Genomic DNA, 19,784 nt, shown 5'->3' on the forward strand with positions numbered 1-19,784 from the left:
GCTCTAGGTTCATAGGAGTCATGAATCACAAGGCGGTTTATTAGAGTCTCGCTGATCGGTACGGAGACGTCTGTACTTATCTACGAGAGGCTATGTAACCGTTAGAAAAATTCCACTTCATTTGATTTCCCTGTCGTGCGAGATTTTTGACATCACGAATCCTAAACCTCTGTCATCTATTCTCTCACAGATGGTGAGGATACGTGCTACCCGAGATGATCAGACACTCGTGCCCCTTGTGAGAGTCGTCAGAGGTCGGGGCCGGGGTAGAGGCCGAGGACGCGCACGCGGTGCAGCCAGAGCACCCGCGTGAGCTGCCACCGAGGAGCCACCAACAGTTCCAGCCAAAGCCCAGGCACCGGATGCACCTATTGCTACTACTGCTCCAGCACTTCAGGAGATATTAGTACAGTTCCTGAGCATGTTTGGTACATGAGTTCAGGCGGGGTTGATTCAGATTGTACCAACTACTTCACAGATCGGGGAAGGGACCCAGACTTCTGCCACCCCCACTCTAGAGCAGCGAGTTCTCATCGGTCGGGTTCCAAGTGTCATAGTGACATAGCTTGTGGTCCCAGTTCAACGGGTGGTGAGGACCTCTCGTCGAGTAGAGGACAGGTGGGTCCAGGAGAGAGAGGACAGACGAGGTCAGGAGAGAGAGTATAGGGAAGTGAGGAGACCTCGTAGACTGGAGAGACCCACTGGTCCTTATTTTGGAGGAAGAGTACTGCATGGTAGAGGTTTTGTAGGTTAGCCAGCTCAGTTTGCATCTTAGATTTCACACAGTGTTTCAGGTGTTCAGGGGTCTTGGAGTACACGTACCGCACAATTCCCACTGCCACGTACTCCCAGAGCTTGTTTTGAGTGTGGTGACACACGCTATATGGTGAGGGATTTCCCTATACTTGGGAGGAGTGCACCTCCACAGACTTCTCAGCCACAGCGCGCTCCGCAGAGTTCTCAGGCTATGATCACAGCACCAGTTGCTACCCTACCCGCTCATCCAGCTAGAGGGGAAGTCCAGGCCAGATATTATGCCCTTCCTGCCCGTACCGAGGTTGTTGCCTCTTATTCTGTCATCATAGGTATTATACTGGTTTGTCACAGAGATGCATCGGTTCTATTCGATCCAGGCTCCACTTACTCTTATGTGTCTTCTTATTTTGCTCCGTATTTGGGTGTACCTTGGGATTCTTTGAGTTCCCCTATTTATGTTTCTACTCCTGTGGGAGATTCTCTTGTTGTGGACCACATTTATCGGTCGTGTTTGGTTGCTCTTAGTGGTTTTGAGACCAGATCAGATTTATTGTTGCTCAGCATGGTAGATTTTGATATTATCTTGGGCATGGACTAGTTATCGCCCCATTATGCTATTCTTGATTGTCACACCAAAATCGTGATGCTAGCTATGCCGGATGTACCGCGTGTTAAGTGATGGGGTGTTTTAGATCACACTCCCAGTAGAGTTATTTCTTTTCTTAAAGCTCAGCATATGGTTGAGAAGGGGTGTGACACGTATTTGGCTTATGTGAGGGATGTCAGTATTGATACCCCTTTCAATTGATTCAGTCCCAGTAGTACAGGATTTTCCCGATGTGTTTCTAGCTGATCTTCCCGGCATGCCGCCTAATAGAGATATTGATTTTGGCATTGATCTGTTACCGGGCACTTAGACCATTTCTATTCCTCCGTATCGTATAGCTCCCCCTGAGTTGAAGGAGTTGAAGGATCAGTTACAGGAATTGCTTGATAAGGGTTTTATTCGGCCCAGTGTATCACCTTGGGGTGCTCCTGTCTTGTTTGTGAAGAAACAATGATGGTTCGATACGTATGTCATTTGAGCTGACCAATGCCCCAACAGCCTTTATGCATTTGATGCACAATGTGTTCCATCCATATCTTGGCTCGTTCGTTATTGTCTTTATTGATGATATTTTGGTATATTCCCGGAGTTGGGGAGATCATGAGCAGCACTTGAGAATAGTGCTCCATGCCTTGAGAGAAAAGAAGTTATATACTAAATTCTCGAAATGTGAGTTTTGGTTGGATTCCGTGGCATTCTTAGGCCACGTGGTGTAGAGTGAGGGTATTCAAGTGAATTCGAAGAAAGCAGAGGCCATGCAGAGTTGGCCCAAACCATCCTCAGCTACAGAGATCCGCAATTTTCTTGGCTTGGAGGATTATTCGTTTTGTGGAGGGGGTTTCATCGATTGCAGCCCCTATGACTAGATTGACTTAGAAGGGTGCTCTGTTCCAGTGGACGGAAGAGTGTGAGGCGAGTTTTTAGAAAATCAAGGCAACTTTGACTACAGCCCTAATTTTAATATTGCCTATAGGTTCAGGGTCTTACACTGTCTATTGTGATGCCTCGAGGATTGGTCTTGGAGCGGTTTTGATGCAGGATGGTAGGGTGATTGCTACGCGTCCGGATAGTTGAAGGTACATGAGAAGAATTACCCTGTCCATGATCTAGAGTTAGATGTCATTGTTCACGCCTTGAATATCTGGCATCATTATTTGTACGGTGTCCTCTGTGAAATTTATATTAATCATTGGAGCTTGCAGCACCTGTTTAAGCAGAAGGATCTTAATTTGCGCCAGATGAGGTGGTTGAAGTTGCTGAAGGACTATGATATCACTATTTTGTATCACCCGGTCAAGGCCAATATGGTGGACGATGCCTTGAGTCGCCGAGCAGAGAGTTTGGGAAGTTTTGGCTTATTTACCAGCATCGGAGAGACCTATGTCGATGGATGTTTAGGCCTTAGCCAACCGATTTGTGAGATTGGATCTTTCGGAGCCCAGTCGGGTTCTAGATTGTGTGGTTTCTCGGTCTTTCTTATTTGATCGTATTAGGGAGCGTCAGTATGATGACCCTCATTTGCTTGTCCTCAAGGACAAGGTTCAGCACGGTGATGCCAGAGATGTGACTATTGGTGATGACGGGGTATTGAGGATGCAAGGTCGAATTTGTGTACCCAGTATTAATGGGCTTTGGGAGTTAATTATGGAGGAGGCCCACAGTTTGCGATATTCCATCCATCCAGGTGCTACGAAGATGTATCAGGATTTGATACAGCACTATTGGTGGAGGCGGATGAAGAAGGATATAATTGGATTTGTAGCTCGGTGCCTCAACTATCAGTAGGTGAAGTATGAGCACCAGAGACCGGGTGAGTTGCTTCAGCAGATAGAGATTTCGGAGTGGAAGTGCGAGCGGATCACCATGGACTTTGTAGTTGGGACCCCATGGACTTTGACAAAGTTTGATGCTATTTAGGTGATCGTGGATCGACTGACCAAGTCCGCTCACTTCATTCCTGTGTGCACTACCTATTCTTCGGAGCGTCTAGCGGAGATTTATATCCGGGAGATTGTTCGTCTGCATGGTATTCCAGTTTCTATTATTTCAGATAGAGGTACCCAGTTCACATCACGATTCTGGAGAGAAGTTCAGCATGAGTTGGGTACTCGGATAAAGTTGAGTACAACATTTTACCCTCAAACGGACGGACAGTCCGAGCGCACTATTAGATTGAGGATATGCTCAGTGCGTGTGTGATTGAGTTTGGAGGGTCTTGGGATCAGTTCTTGCCATTGGCAGAGTTTGCCTACAACAGCAGATATCAAGACAGCATTCAGATGGCACCGTATGAGGCTTTATATGGTAGGCGATGTAGATCCCCAGTGGGTTGGTTTGAGCCTGGTGAGGCTAGAATATTGGGCACAGACTTGGTTCAGGATGTTTGGAGAAGGTCAAGGTGATTCAGATAGACTCCGTATAGCCCAGTCCAGGCAGAAGAGCTATGCGGACCAGAAGGTTTGTGATGTTTCCTATATGGTTGGAGAGCGGGTTCTGCTTCGGGTTTCGCCTATGAAGGGCGTTATGAGATTTGGGAAGAAAGGGAAGTTGAGTCCGAGGTTTATTGGTCCTTTTGAGGTGTTGAGGCGTGTTGGGGAGGTTGCTTATGAGCTTGCCTTACCTCCCAGCTTGGCAGGAGTCCATCCGGTATTTCATGTTTCGATGCTCCGGAGGTATCCCGGTGATCCGTCGCACGTGTTGGATTTCAGTTCAGTCCAGTTGGACAAGGATCTATCCTATGTTGAGGAGCTAGTGGCAATATTGGACAGGCAGGTTAGAAAGCTGAGGTCAAAGAACATTGCATCCGTGAAGGTTCAGTGGCGGGGTCAGCCGGTCGAGGAGGCGACCTAGGAGACCGAGCAAGATATGTGCAGGCATTACCCTCATCTTTTCACTATTTCAGGTATGTCTCTATGACTCTTTCGAGGACGAACGAATGTTTAAGTGTAGGAGGATGTGATGACCCGGCCGGTCGTCTTAAGAATTAACACCCTGATCCACTATTAACTGCTTTTTCCGTATTTATTTCTACTATTTTGATTTACCGGGATGTTCGATTTTGAGTTTCGGAGAGTTTTGGGACACTTAGGCCCTAAATGAGAGCTAAGTGTTGGAAATTTGACCATAGTCAGAATAGTGTGAAGACGGCCTCGGAATGGAATTCAGATGGTTCTATTAGCTCCGTTGGGTAATTTCGGACTTAGGGGCGTGTTCGGATTGTATTTTGGAGGTCTGTAACTAATTTAGGCTTGAAATAACGAAAAGGTTGAATTTTGAAGTTTCTGGTTCGATAGTGAGATTTTGATCCGAGGGTCGGAATGGAATTTTGGAAGTTGGAGTAGCTCCGTAGTGTTGAATATGACGTGTGTGCAAAATTTCAGGTCATTCGGACGAGGTTTGATAAACTTTTTGATCGAAAGCGTATAGAGTTTTGGAGTTCTTAAGCTTGAATTCGTAGTTGATTCGTCGTTTCGATGTTGTTTTAGGTGTTTTAAGGATTGGTATAAGTTTGGACAGGGGTATTGACTTGTTTGTGCTTTTGGTTGAGGTCCCGGGGGCCTCGGGATAATTTCGGGCTGTTAACGGGAAGTTGGAAAGTTGGAAATTGCAGCTGAAGTCTTTGGGCTGCTGTCATAACCGCATCTGCGTTTGGTAGGCCGCAGATGCGGAGTTGAGCCGAAGAAGCGGCTAAGAGGAATTTGAGCATGGACCGCAGAAGCGATAGAATTACCGCACTTGCGGGACCGCAGATGCAGCATCTGGGTCGCAGGTGCGGAGATGGAACTTTAAGTGAGAACCGCAGAAGTGGTTCCCAAACCGCAGAAGCGGTATCGCAGATGCGATGGGTGGACCGCAGATGCGGGATTGCTGGGCAGAACATATAAATATTTGCCTTCGCGAATTTGAGCTATTCTTTCACCATTTTCATCCGGGAAGTGAGCTTTTGGGGAGGTTTTTGAGAGGGAATTCAAGGGAACTTCGAGGAGGTAAGATTCTTGGAACCTAAACTCATTATTGAGGTGAATTTTATCATTATAAACATGAAAATTTAAGGAAAATCAGTGGTAAATTTGGGGGTTAGGGTTTGACTAATTAGAGACCTTTGAATGATAAAATGAGAGACCATTTGAGGTCCGATTTTGGTAATTTGGTATGACTGAACTCGTGAGAGTGTGAGGATTCTGGAAATGTAAATTTTACCTGATTCCGAGACGTGGGCCCGAGGGGTATTTTTGCCATTTTACCTAATTTCGCGTATTAGCTTAGAATTTCTTTGTAGAATAGGTTACTTAAAATGTTATTTACATTATGAAATTGAATTGAATAGATTTGGTCCATTTGGAGTTGAGTACTCGTGGCAAGAACGTGGTTTCGAGTTGATTTTGAACCGGTTCGAGGTAAGTGGCTTGCCTAACCTTGTGTGGGGGACCTTCCCCTTAGGATTTGGTATTATTGTTAATTGAAATGTCTTGTACGTGAGGTGACGAGTGCGTACTTGTGTTAATTGTTGAAAATCCTTTTTTCATTAAGTAATTACTAGTATATGTCCTTCCCTGTTTATATTACTTGCACTTTAAGCCTGTTGTTAGCGTAGGAAAACATGTCTAAGTGATTTAATTGCTTTATTTGCTCAAACTGCTTTACCTGATTTCTGTGCAGCATGCTAGACTAGAATTACTTGTTTGCCTTAATATGAAATTGACATTTGCTGAATATTTTCCTGTTGTTGATGTGTATTTACATTGGGACTACGGATGTGGGATTCCGGTAGATCCCCCTTGTCTATCTAATTGGGACTACGAATGTGGGATTCCGATAGATCCCCTTGCACGGTTATATGGAACTACGGGACTGCACCCGGTAGATTCCCCCAATACTGGATATTTATATTTGGGACTACGGATCGGGATTCCGGTAGATCCCCGCGCACTGATAGTTAGACTACGAGAAGAGACCTCGGGAGATCCTTCGGATATATATATATATATATATATATACGGAGATCCTTTGGATATATATATATATATATGATGGACTACGGGACGGTATCCCGGGAGATCCACTGGATAGATGTAATTGGGACTACAGGACGGTATCCTGAAAGGTACCCCGGTTGTTATCTCTATGTTGAGTTGTATTTCCTTTCCGTGATTATTTTGTCTCTGTTCTAGTTGTTGTTGTTCTTTCTATTCTATGTTATTTCTTAGTGTTGCACTTAATTATACTGTCTTATTATACAATGTTATACCTTATATTTTATTTAACCTCTGTATGGCCCTGACCTTCCTCGTTACTACCCGATCGAGGTTAGGCTTGGCACTTACTGAGTACCGCTGTGGTGTACTCATGCCCTTTCTGCGCATGTTTTTCATGTGCAGATACAGGTACTTTGACTCAGTCCTATCACCTTGAGGCGAGGCGACTGTTCCAAAGACTTCGAGCTATATCTGTCGCGTCCGCAGACCGAGGAGTCCCTTTCCATTCTATCTTATAGTGATAGTCCTTCTATTTTCTTCTGTTGATGTAGATATTCCGGAGTTATAGCATTTTTATTATATTCGTAGTTTGTGATTCATGAGTTTCCGGGTTTTGGAAAAGTGTATTGGTTTTAAGAGTTAGTATTGTATATGTCGAGCGACACTTTTAAACGTTGTTGTATTACTCTATTTTTGTTTTAAATTATTTTCTTCCGCAAATTTGGTTTATCTTCCGCATCTTAGGCTTACCTAGTCGTAGAGACTAGGTGCCGTCACGATGGTTCACGGAGGGCGAACCAAGGTCGTGACAATAAGTTAATATTAAATTTTAAGTGGAGATATATATATTGTTTTTAAACTTCAGCAATTCTTTTTTCAAATGTAATATTATTTAATGCCGCCACAATTATGGTCATATGGTATTCATGGCCACTCTATGAATTATTCAAATGCCAATTAGATCTTTAAGTTTAAGATAATATAATTAGACCCCTAAGCTTAAGGTATAAGAAATTAAGGATAAGTACTTAGTAAGTACTTGAGTACAAACATCTTCATATATTGTTCTTGTACGACTAAGGAAAATTTGTGCACTGAGTTATTCAAATGTCATTAAGTTTTTTGTGCAAAAATAATGATTGAACTGCTGTGCATTTTTAAAATAATGCCCAATATCCTAATTCTATGTTTACCAACTGTTTTTTTAGGTGGAGAATCGTTGAGACTTTAGAGAAAATTAATCATTAGCCATTATTAATTTGAGGGGATAAATTATTTAGTCAAAAATCAAATGCCTATGAAGAAATATTCCATATATTCACTAGATACTTGCGCAGTTGCTATATAATCATTAAATTTGGAAGAATCTCTAATAACACATTCAATTTTAATTATTGTATCTTAAATAAGCTTATATTGGTTGAGAAAACATTAATTTACTTTTAATTATTGGTATTATAGGAAAAATATTCATGATCCTCATAATGCACCGATTCGTTTGGTGCTCAGATTTCTAATTTGTACTTTATATTATAACTAGAAGCTGCTGCAATCAAAATTTAAAATTAATGGTCAATATTTTCCAAGATTATTCCGGTTAAATACAAGCAAAGATAAATAAAGTGAAATCAAGACATGTTGTTTTTGGAGTCTGAAAGTTCAATTAAGCTCTATAACTTTGGCTAATTAAATACATGAAGGCATTTGCAGTATAAACTTCTATCACTTTATAATATTTGATGTAAATACTGGGTGCAAGTAAATATTTACCACAGAAATACTAATCAATCACTTTAAAAATATTAAAAATATAACTTCATCAATTCCAACTTATATGACCGAATTTTTGTATGTTCAGAAAAGAATAATCTCTTTTTAAATTTGAAAATAATATTTAAACTTTGCATTTTATAGTTAATACTCCAAATTTCTAAAATTTTATAACCACGTAAATATTATTGACATATTGAAACTCAAACTCAGTTAAATAAGTTTCGCATAATTCAAATTAAACAGAGGGGGTATAATAAAACAAAAGTTTGAGACTTGTTAATAGTACCGTAAGGGGTCGTTTGGTCTGAAAATATGTCATACTGAGATTAATTATAATAAAATTAATTATACTGAGTTAATTTATGTTGTGATTAATTATCCGAGTATTATTTCTTAGTATTAACAATTATAAATTTTTATCCTAGAATTATTTTTGTTTGTCAATCATACCAAACGACCCAAGTAGAGTACGTTGTGATATGAAAATATATCGTGGCTAATAGTAGACGATATATACGATTACAAATAATTTTAATCAACTTAACTTAAAAATTAAAGAAAAAATTTAGATACAACAAGAAGCCAGGGGTGAGAGTGGGGGGGGGGGTGTTAGCAAATATATAACTTTACATGCATCCACTGCAGAAATTATAAATGTTTCCCAAGCTCCATACTACTATTGCCATTTTCATCCATTCCTCTCCTCAAACTTCTGTTCACCAAACCAAAGAAACAAAATTAAACAAGAAAACAAGTTAATTACAATGGATCCATCTCCTTTTGTTCGTTTAATAATCGAATCATTAGCTCTTAAACTGCCATTAGCAGCAACTAAACCATCTGGTCATCACGTAATCCACCCATCCACAACTCCCAGTTACGCAAAACTCAAGCTCAAAAGCTTCCCTTCCCAAATTACCGTTCTGCCCCTCTCCCCCGCATCCACTGACCCCACTCCCCCAGACTCCTCCGCCGTCGACGCCGGTTTCCACCTCGACGCCGTCGCTCTCCGCCGTCTGTCTGCCAAACCAGTTACTTTACACGTGTCTGTTTTTACTGGACGTATGGGTCACACGTGCGGGGTTAGTTCGGGGAAGTTGATTGGTTCTGTTCAGGTGAGTGTTGATTTGAGTGGGACCAATTCGGAGGCGCGTGTGTTCCAGAACGGGTGGATGAAGTTAGCTGCGGGAGAAAAACCGGGGGCAATGTTGCATTTGGTGGTTCGAGCTGAACCGGACCCGCGGTTTGTCTTTCAGTTTGGTGGTGAACCGGAGTGTAGCCCGGTGGTTTTTCAGGTTCAGGGGAATAGAAGTCAGCCGGTTTTTAGCTGCAAGTTTAGTGCTGATCGGAATAATCGTTCACGGTAAGTCTTCGTTTCAACACTACGCACTTTTTGCTGGATTTAACTTAACTTATAGTATTAAAGAATTTTTATATTTATTTTTTAGGGGCTTAAGATACTTGAAAAATAATTACAATTGTTAGAAAGTGAAAATTAACCTGAAAATAAGGCAGATTACTTGTTATAATACGTTAAAGTATACTAGTGTAGTTTTTTTCGGTTCTTATTGCCAGTTATAAGTTAATCATTTTCACGTTACTAATTTCACATATTATGAACAGTTATATGCCGTTTATCTTTAATTGATGTGATAATGAAAAGGTCTTTTACTCAATCTAGTTAAACTCCTTACTTTCTCTTACTTGTAGTATTAGAGTTTAAGTTCTACTTACTAGTGTAAAAATATTTTATAATTAGGTCATTTATAAAGTAAAAATTATGTGTATAAAAATTACTTCATCCATTTATTTTTACTTGTCCACAAAAAACTTTGCATGTCCCAAAATAATAAATGCAGTGCATATTTTACCTTAATACCTATAATTTGATGATAGTATTTTGAGAAGTTACTTAAAATAGTTAGTTACCTGCATTTATCTATAGTTTAACATTTTTTATAATGTCAGTGTATAGAAATTATATTTATTTTGAGCTGAGAGTCTATCCGAAATAGTCTCTCCATTTTTATGAGGTAGGGGTAAAGTCTGCATACACACTACTCTCCTCAGACTCCACTTGTACGACTATATAGTGTATGTTATTGTTTTTGTTGCAGTGTATAGAAGTTAATCACCTAAACTGTTTGTTGAAATTGTACTGTATAGTTTTTATTTTTTTATTTTGGTGAGGCTTATACCAATTAGATCTACACCATGACTTCCTCTTGTCGTTTGTACAACTGTTTGCTATATTAATCATCTCATTTACTAATCACTTGCTTAATTATGTTATTATTAATGGACAATTCTTTATTAGGTTTTGTCTTGACCCTTGGCATGTAGAAATATTATAAAGTTGATTAAAGATATCTTAGGATTTTATTCCCTTATATTATAGAGCACATTGTCGGTCCAACCAATTAACTTTTTATTAAGTTTTGGAATAGAGATTAGATAATTCACAGTCAGCAGATTTAGTTTAATCAACAGACAAAAGTTAACCTGCATCAACTGTTATTGGCAACTACCACTGATTCCCTTCCCATGTGTAAAGATTTGGTTCCAAATTCTTTATCAACTGGTTAATATTCTTCTTTGACTATCTGTTTAGTTTGGATCCACCATTTATTTTAGCATCAATTTATGGATTTATTATATAGACTGACATTTTTTATAAAAAAAAATTACTATCAATGTATTTTAACCTGTTATAAGTAACAAGTTACCTACCTTACTGTCGAGTCGCCTGTTGTATCAATTGCAAAGCCAAGAATTTCATAAAGGGTATCAAAGATTTAATATATATGTAAAAACTAAAGAGTAATATTTGACTGTTCAACTGACCATCTTTCATAGACTGTAGCTCTGTCTCTGTCTGTTGTTAAATGCCATCTTAATCTGATGGAATACAGAAATAGTGAACATCCTTCGTCTATGCAGTAGAGTGGTCACCTGACCCTGTTAACCTCAGCCCAAATTATGGGTATATATGTATTTATATGTTGAAAACACTCATATATTTTGCTTAGAAGCCTTATGATCAAAAGTTTGATGGGGCACTGGTTGAGCAGTCTACTCATGTGCCCCGCCACCTTCAAAGCCTGAGTTTGCCTCTGCCATCATCAGTTGTAGCTCCGCTCCTACCTGTTGTTACATGTCATATTGTCATCTTAATCTAATGGAATAAAGAAATTATTCACTGCCACTCAGTTATTTCCGCGTGAGCCATGGAATCATCTATTGATGCGTTAACGCGGGATGCTTCGCGCACCGGGCTACCCTTTTTTTCACTCTGTTGTTGCGCAGAAATTAAACTCTTAAATTTATTGTTCTAGTTATTTATTTTGTTCATAAGTGGCCCCTAAGCTGATGTTTTCCCTCATTTGTGTCTGTACAGATCTCTCCCATCTGATTTTAACTTAAACAATAGAGGTTGGATGAGGACATTTTCTGGAGAAAAGGACAGAACAGGAAGGGAAAGAAAAGGGTGGATGATAATAATCTATGACCTTTCAGGATCTGCTGTTGCAGCAGCATCAATGATCACACCATTTGTACCATCTCCGGGTTCTGATCGTGTTTCGCGATCAAACGCCGGTGCATGGCTCATCCTGCGGCCTAATGGCGCCTCTGTTAGTAGCTGGAAGCCATGGGGTCGACTCGAGGCGTGGAGAGAAAGAGGACCAGTTGATGGACTTGGTTACAAATTTGAACTTGTTACTGATACTGGCCTTACTAGTGCTGCTATACCAATAGCTGAAGGCACAATGAGCATGAAAAAAGGTGGACAATTTTGCATTGACAATACAGTAAAAGACTCTGTACTGAGCTCAAATTCGCCAATTCGCGGATTTGTGATGGTGTCAACTGTGGAAGGTGAAGGCAAGACTAGTGTTCCGACGATTCAAGTTGGGGTGCAACATGTTAAATCTATGGCTGATGCTGCTTTATTTATCTCGCTTTCGGCTGCCATTGATCTTAGTATGGATGCTTGTAGGCTTTTCTCTCGAAAACTTAGGAAGGAACTTTGCCATGATGATCAAGAATCATACTTCTAAAACTTGGATAACAAAGCTCTCCCTACTATACAACAACAACAACAACAACAACAACAACCCCGTTGTAATCCCACGAGTGGGGTTTGGGGAGGGTAGTGTATACGCAGCCTTACCCCTATCTTGTGAAGGTAGAGAGACTGTTTCCGATAAACCCTCGACTCAACCCTACTATATATTCTTTTATTCACTTGCAGTGATGACCAAAAAAATACCCTGGTTTGAGCATGAAAGATACCCTTTTTCTCCCTATAGCTGATTTTTAACCTATGTTGCTTCGATCCTTCAAAATGTCGCTACACGCATGTCGAATCCTCAAAAGAGGCATTACTTTTGGAGGATCTTGGACATACCTGACAGCAGTTTGGAGGATCCGAACAACATAATTTACAACACATACTATATATTTATTATTCTTTTTCAGAAAGAAAACATTCTTTGTTTTTTATAATCCTCTTTGGAAATCAACTCTCCTTTTGCAGGCTCAGGTTCTTAAGGTGACTGGTTTCTGTTATAGTTTGGGGTTACTCTTCTCTTTTCTTTTTTTTGGTCACTTTTCGGCCATGTTGATTTTGTATATTTTTTTTTTATTACAGATATAAACATGTATAAACAAATTATTGATTTGTTCCTTAAGATTTGTTCATTCTTTTAATATATTCATCATAATTTTCAAGCTGGTTGTGCTCTCTTGTCTCCTAATGCTGTATTCCTCCACTCCACCCCTTTTATTTTTGATTATTTCTTTTTTCAGAGGTTGTCAACCTAATATGAATTATTATCATTAGAAATTTTCATAATATTATTAGAAGCAAGAAATTTCATATATCTAGGTTGACATTGTCCAATGTCGAAAGATTAAGGAAGTTGGTGATCTAATTATAGGGGAGCTGGTGAGTGATTGAAGTCCCGGTCTACAAATAAATTCGTTCTCTTTCTAGCAAGCGAAGATATACGTCTAACTTCTTAGGCGAAATTGAAATAATAAACAAATAAGAAGAGCCTATGTACATTTGGCAAAAAAAAGTCTTTTATTTCCGATTTCGCTTTTCCATTGTTTTGTTTGTAGAGATATTTATCTAAAGTTTTGATATCTGCATATTAGGTTGACCCAAATATATGGGATGATATTTTACTGACCCCCTTAAGATTAATTATGTACATGCTTTAATATTTTGATTTATATTTGAAAATTGAGCTACTCATTGTTTTCAATTATTATGATTATTTTTGTTTTTGTTCTCGTTGTCTTCAGATGTATGTAATGCTCCATCAAGTGTCAAGATCCGTTTGTAAGTTTGTTGTGCCCGACAATGTAAGTTGTAACCCGCTAACAATTTATTTGGCAAACCTCACTTTTAGCCCACGGCTTATTGGTAGCTGAAAAAATGTATAAAATTTATATATTTTTTGTGTATAACATACAAAAATATAAATATATACAAAAAATATATTTTTCAACTATTATTTTAAAAGCGATTATACAACGTTATTTTTACTTTCGTTTTTGTACTATGTATTGAGCTTATCTGACAACAGTTTAGGCCATTTAGGCCCAAAAGCTTCTTCTTTTCCAACTTGAACTCAAATTTATATTTTATTTCATACATCACACACATATTATAATAATATTTATTTAAGTTTTAAAAATTTATACTAATTGATTCGTGTGATCTGAAAGAAATAACTAAAAGAACATGTGTAATAGAATAACATGATATGCATATCTTGCGGTCAATACAAATGAATTTAATTTTTCCTATTCTCCTATTAACTACTTATAATGAAAAAATACTGATGAATTTGATCTCTTTTCTTGCCCTATTAACAACTCATAAATAAGTCAATAAAATTATAAAAATCAATTCCAACTAATAAAACTTTGATTTTTATTAAAATCCCAAAAATTAACAAAAAGTTAACTCGAGACCGCCGGCCTTTAAAGGAGCCGGTGTAGTGAACTGTAATTGTAAAAAGATTGGAAGATTTGGCCAAAGCAATTCCTCCATTCAAAGAATGCCCTTATCAATTAAACTTTCTCTCTTACCGGAACTACCTGTGCAGCTCTATCGTAAGTAAAGTACGGAACGAGCTTTGTCTACGAAGCAAAGCGACCTCATCTTGCACAAAACTTCTCGCGCCCTTCTCATAATTTTGACTTTATCTTAGGCTACCGTTGACCGGCTTCGCTAGACCATTTCGGTCTACACACAAACCAAGGTGTTCCAAGACTTTGACTTGACCCATTGGCCACAAATAATGGCCGCAAGTTTCTCATGATAATAAGAAAAAATTTATTTTGCGTCTCACACAACCGACAATAGTTGTGTGAGGCCTCTTTTTTGTCTCACAACTGTGTGGTCCCAGAATTTTGTGGACCCAGATGTGTAAGATATGAGTCCACAAATATGTGAGATAAAAAGAGCCCTCACACAACTTACACAAAGAGCCCTCACACAACTAATGTAAGTTGTGTGAGACACAAAATAAAATTACTCTGATAATAAGGATATTATTCTTAATTCTCTTAAAAATTAATTTTACTTCTCTTATCTATCTACCTGTCAATTCCTCATAGTCACATGCAAGTCACGTGACAGTTCCTAATCTGTCTATTTCTGTAAATATCCTTAATTCCAGGGCTAAATTATCAATTTTCCACTGTCTCTTCTTTTCCACACTTTTGACTATCGCCTGCTCTTTGATCCTTTTTCTTCTCAAAAAACACGATCAATGATCCGTACAACTCTCTCTTCTCGATTCCTCTATTTCCAATAATCACCAAATTACCCCACAAGTTTTCGATTTGATCAATTTAGTGTTTGATCTTTAGCTGTTCTGATCAGTTTATTAGTGGAAATGAAGATAGTGGATTTGGATGAGTCGTTAATGGAAAGTGATGGCAATTGTGTAAATACTGAGAAACGGTTGATTGTTGTTGGTGTTGATGCTAAAAGAGCGTTGGTCGGAGCCGGGGCTCGGATCCTTTTTTACCCGACCCTTTTATACAATGTTTTCCGCAACAAAATTCAATCGGAGTTCAGATGGTGGGATCAAATTGATCAGGTTTAACTTCTTCCTGCGCTTCGTTACAATATATGTGACATAGTTTGCTCTGCACAGAGTTTAAGAAAAAACTAAAAAGTTGAAATTTATGATTTTAAATATGTTATCTTGTGAGTTACTCCCCATCTCAAACTATATGTCTGTGATTTCTAGAAATAGTTAATCATAAATTATTTGTCATTTTAGAAGTTAAATATAAAATAAATTATATTTTTCCTATTTTACCCTTAATAGTAACTGCTATTGAAAATGGAGATAGCACGACGAATAGAGATCATAAGAGATCATAGCTTAAGACCATATATAAAACAGTCTAAAACCCCTCATTAATGTTTCTTAAAGGGTGCGTAAAAGAGAAACACGACATATAATTTGAGACAGATGTAGTATCATTCAAGTTGGTACAGATAAACAAAAAGTCCATCACTTAAAATGGAACAGAGTGAGATAATCTATATGACATAGGTTGACTCTTGCAAACAGGATTTAAGAAAAAAAGGAATACTTTTTGAAATAAACTTGTGGTTTTAGATATGTCGTTAACATTTGTGAGGCTGTAAGGCTTTTGAAGCTTGTGGTCAGTTTTAAACATAATATTTGTATAACTATAAATACTTCTCATTAAGAGTACAATGAAAAGTTTAATATGGAAGGTCTTAAACTTAATATTGGTGTCTAAAAATAGTTCTCATTAAGGATAAAAATGAGAAGTTTAATGTGTATTAAGGCTTTAAACATAATATTTGTGTGACTATAAAAGCTTCTCATTTAGGATAAAATGAAAAGTTTAATGTGTAGTAAGACTTCTGAAGTTTGTGGTCTTAAACGTAACATTTGTTTGACTTTAAAAGCTTCTCATTAAAAATTAAACGAGAAGTTTAATGTGTAATAAGACTGTTGAAGCTTGTAATATGACAAGTCATGCTGAATGTCTCTTCCTAGTTTTTAGTTGTTTGCCCTTCGCAACTCTGAAGAAGTAAGGACGTTGCCTCCCCCTGCTCCCGACCCCCCAAAAAAGAATATTCTAAGCTTAGTATGTTAAGGTTGTATGCATTTGTGACTTTGTTTCTTGGTTTATCCAGTTTCTCCTCCTTGGAGCAGTTCCATTTCCCTCGGATGTCCCTCGGTTGAAGCAGCTTGGCGTTGGTGGTGTAATAACACTGAATGAACCTTATGAAACTTTGGTACCATCATCATTGTACCATGTGAGTGATATCTCTATAGAATATCATCCATTTTTCTGTATTTGATTATTGTAATTTGTAATCAAGTATCTTTAATTGGATAGCTATCGATACTCCTTATATAACTGGTACATTGTCCTTTAAGCTTTAAGGCTAGGGTTCGTTTCTTATATAGCTCAGTTATGAATTGCTATGGAGCATTTTTGTTATAGTTTGTGTGTGCATATTGCAAGTTATCATTTTTTGTTTTTAGTCTGAAGTCTGAAGTTAGTATTGTGTTATTTGCCCCAAAAAAGAAGCATTCTTTGTTGCCAATGACACGATACAATCTTCAGGGAGTTGCTCTGAATATCCATAATGACATTTAGATGCATCCTCTATTGGTAGATAGTAAGAATTTCTATCCTTGAGGCTTTTCTGATCTCGTTCAGTATCAATCAGTAAGTGTTTCTCTCTTCTGATATCCCAGTATCCACCGAGGGTTCCACCACCTTCTTGTTGTGTTACACAAAGAGATGAAGCAGCTTCTTTCCTTCCTCCCATTCCTGAACCTACATTGCACTGTAGAGGTCGACATCTCCGAGAAATTCAATGATAACCTTTGCAATTTGTTTGATTCTTTCTTTTCCAACTTAATTTGGTATAGTTGATAATGGGTCGCATAAATGTGTTTCCAGTTGAAGCATGTAGAGGACTTGCTTTGTTGAGGGAAAAAGTCAAAAGAGTTGTCATTATTCATAGTTTTATTTCTTTAGGTGTATTTACATCTCTTTACCTCTGTGATTTCAGGCCCATGGGATAGACCATCTCGTTATTCCTACCAGAGATTATCTTTTTGCACCCTCTTTCGTGGATATAAATCGAGCAGTAGATTTTATTCACAGTGAGTGATTGTCGTTTATGTCTTCTATGTTATACTGTGGCCCTTCCTCACTTCTTTGCTTCTCTGTTGCAGGGAATGCGTCCATTGGCCAGACTACGTATGTACATTGCAAAGCCGGAAGGGGAAGGAGCACAACCGTTGTGCTTTGCTATTTGGTAGGTTCCTTTACCTAATATAAAGCCATTTGTTTTCTGTGTGGATAATGCTTTCCAGGCAAGCTAATTTAGTACTCCCTCTGTCTTAATATATCAACGATGCCTTTCTATATTAAGAAATAACTTGACTTTAAATTTCCCATTTTACCCTTAATAAGCTGATTTATAGCCACGCAAATATCTATGACTTATTTTAGACCAGAAGTTTCTAGAGTTTTTCCTTCTTTCTTAAACCCCGTGTCTAGTCAAAGCATCACATAAAATGGGACCGAGGGAGTAATTTTACTTCCAAAACTTTTAGCGATCTTTGGATTGTGTAAAAGGTTGATACATTCACTAATTTAGGTGGAATATAAGCACATGACTCCTCGTGCTGCCCTTGAATTCGTCCGCTCCAGAAGACCTCGAGTTTTATTGGCTCCTTCTCAATGGAAGGTAAACAAGAATCTTTGAGTTAATTACCTGCTCCATTGGTGCAACATAGGATATTTATCTGCACGTTAATATATCTACATTAAACAGGCTGTTCAAGAATTCAAGCAGCAAAGAGTGGCATCTTCTGCGCTCTCTGGTGATGCTGTATTGATCACTAAAGCAGATCTCGAAGGCTATCATAGTTCTTCTGATGATAGTCGCGGTAAGGAACTGGCCCTTGTGCCTCGAATAGCAAGAACACAGCCGATGATAGCTAGATTATCCTGCCTCTTTGCATCCTTGAAAGCATCAGATGGTTGTGGACCTGTTACCAGGCAACTGACCGAGGCACGTGCCTTCTAATCGCAAACTCATCAGCAGCAGCTACCTTGTACAGAAGACCACTGCTTAAATAAGGTCAGAAAGAGTCTTATATCTTTGAATCTGTGCTTCAGAGTGAACATCAAGGGATTATGAATAGAAAAAAACAGTTGAAGAGTCCTTCAACATTGTGTAAACATGTACAGAGTATGACTTCTGTGTTCATTTGTAAATATTGCATAATTATACTCTTCCCATAAGAAAGGGCTTGAATACAGACTTATTCTGAGAGAGGATTAAGCACACTACTAGCAAACAGTAATACCTTTGTTGTATCATTTCTAATTAGGAAGAGAAACAGATGATCAGCAACAAAGCCCAATTGTGAAAATGTGTGGACATCATTCATTGGCGTGTTGTTTATCAGACATGTAAATGCATAACGTTTAACCTTTATGTTCAGAAGTTGTTGACATGTGATCAGGAGGTCATAGGTTCGAGTCATGGAAACAACATCTTGCATAAATGCAGGGTAAGGCTGCGTATGATAGACCCTTGTGGTCCGTCCCTTCCCGGACCCCGCGCATAGCGGAAGCTTAGTTCAGAAGTTGTATTCCCGGAGCTAAAAGAAAAAAGTATAGTATGACACATAGATAAATCCAAAAAAAAAAGGAATACTTATTATTATTATTGTTGTTGTTATTGTTGTCGTATGGAGTAGGAAGATTTTATAATGAAATTGTTCCATCTGGTGTCCTAGTTCACAATCCATTCAACACATCACCTTAAACTGTGTCCTAGACTCAAATAAAATAGCTGTTCGATATTTTTTTATCTTTGTTAGTACTACTTTGTTGTGCGTGTATTCTTATCCGTGAGTATAATTCTTTTCTAACATTCACATGAATACTATTAAGTAATATATTTTTATTATAATCTATATATTAGTAAATGAACTCTGCTGTCCAGTTCCAAATCTTTATCACTATACTTAAAAGCTAAGGTGGGTAATAAGGTGATTTCAATATTAAGTTACCAAGAGGGTACCAAAAAATTCCATTTGACACTTTCTTTTCTTTTTACACAAAAAATACAAGTGAAATCTAAAAGAAAGAATATAAAAAAACCTCTAAATTCTAGCATATGATATTGGGGTTTCACGTATAGGGTATTTTCGAACTCCACTATAATATGTTGGAATTCTACTTGTCAAAGCACTGAAATCCAGCAACGATTGCTTGTTCCATGCTTTAGGTAGGGGTACTTTTATCCAAATATTTTTCCGTGTGAAAGGAATGGCTAAATGCTAATAGCTTTTTTAAATAAAGGTTAAACTCTAATAGTCGGGGTTAAAAGTGGCTATGTCAACTAATTTTTTCTCTTTATTTTGCGACACCAAAATTATTTTGACCAGTCGATCAATTAGTATAAGAACAGTATCTTATTTTATAATCCTGCGTGGGTCAAAACGAAACATTGCATCTTTTCTGAACCTTCTCAGATTTTTGTTTCTTCTTTCTTTTTTCTTGGTTTCCCATCCGGTGTCCACATTGTAACCCGACTATATCCGAATTCGCGCCGCGTTATACCATTC

At 38.3% G+C, this 19,784-nt stretch overlaps 2 protein-coding genes across 2 annotated transcripts; both read left to right on the forward strand.

Moving 5' to 3' along the window:
• The first annotated feature begins 8,781 nt into the window (after positions 1 to 8,781).
• On the forward strand, positions 8,782 to 12,843 carry LOC104210073 (uncharacterized). Its single transcript, XM_009758877.2, has 2 exons — positions 8,782 to 9,475; positions 11,510 to 12,843. The coding sequence occupies exons 1-2, from the start codon at positions 8,877 to 8,879 to the stop codon at positions 12,168 to 12,170; spliced, it is 1,260 nt and encodes a 419-aa protein (XP_009757179.1). The 5' UTR covers positions 8,782 to 8,876; the 3' UTR covers positions 12,171 to 12,843.
• A 1,968-nt stretch (positions 12,844 to 14,811) lies between these two features.
• Positions 14,812 to 18,649, forward strand: LOC104210075 (phosphatidylglycerophosphate phosphatase PTPMT2). Its single transcript, XM_009758878.2, has 6 exons — positions 14,812 to 15,233; positions 16,316 to 16,438; positions 17,207 to 17,300; positions 17,373 to 17,455; positions 17,801 to 17,890; positions 17,978 to 18,649. Exons 1-6 carry the CDS (start codon positions 15,027 to 15,029, stop codon positions 18,230 to 18,232), a joined length of 852 nt encoding a protein of 283 aa, XP_009757180.1. The 5' UTR covers positions 14,812 to 15,026; the 3' UTR covers positions 18,233 to 18,649.
• The last annotated feature ends 1,135 nt before the right edge of the window (positions 18,650 to 19,784 follow it).

Source organism: Nicotiana sylvestris, chromosome 6 (assembly GCF_000393655.2).
Source record: "Nicotiana sylvestris chromosome 6, ASM39365v2, whole genome shotgun sequence".
Taxonomy (NCBI): domain Eukaryota; kingdom Viridiplantae; phylum Streptophyta; class Magnoliopsida; order Solanales; family Solanaceae; genus Nicotiana; species Nicotiana sylvestris.

Excerpts from the sequence above, each read along its gene's own strand:
- LOC104210073 (XM_009758877.2), top strand. The coding sequence starts at position 8,877 with ATGGATCCATCTCCTTTTGTTCGTTTAATAATCGAATCATTAGCTCTT. Across the intron at positions 9,476-11,509 it reads GATCGGAATAATCGTTCACG|ATCTCTCCCATCTGATTTTA; the intron begins GTAAGTCTTCGT and ends GTGTCTGTACAG.
- LOC104210075 (XM_009758878.2), top strand. The coding sequence starts at position 15,027 with ATGAAGATAGTGGATTTGGATGAGTCGTTAATGGAAAGTGATGGCAAT. Across the intron at positions 15,234-16,315 it reads GGTGGGATCAAATTGATCAG|TTTCTCCTCCTTGGAGCAGT; the intron begins GTTTAACTTCTT and ends TGGTTTATCCAG. Across the intron at positions 16,439-17,206 it reads TACCATCATCATTGTACCAT|GCCCATGGGATAGACCATCT; the intron begins GTGAGTGATATC and ends CTGTGATTTCAG.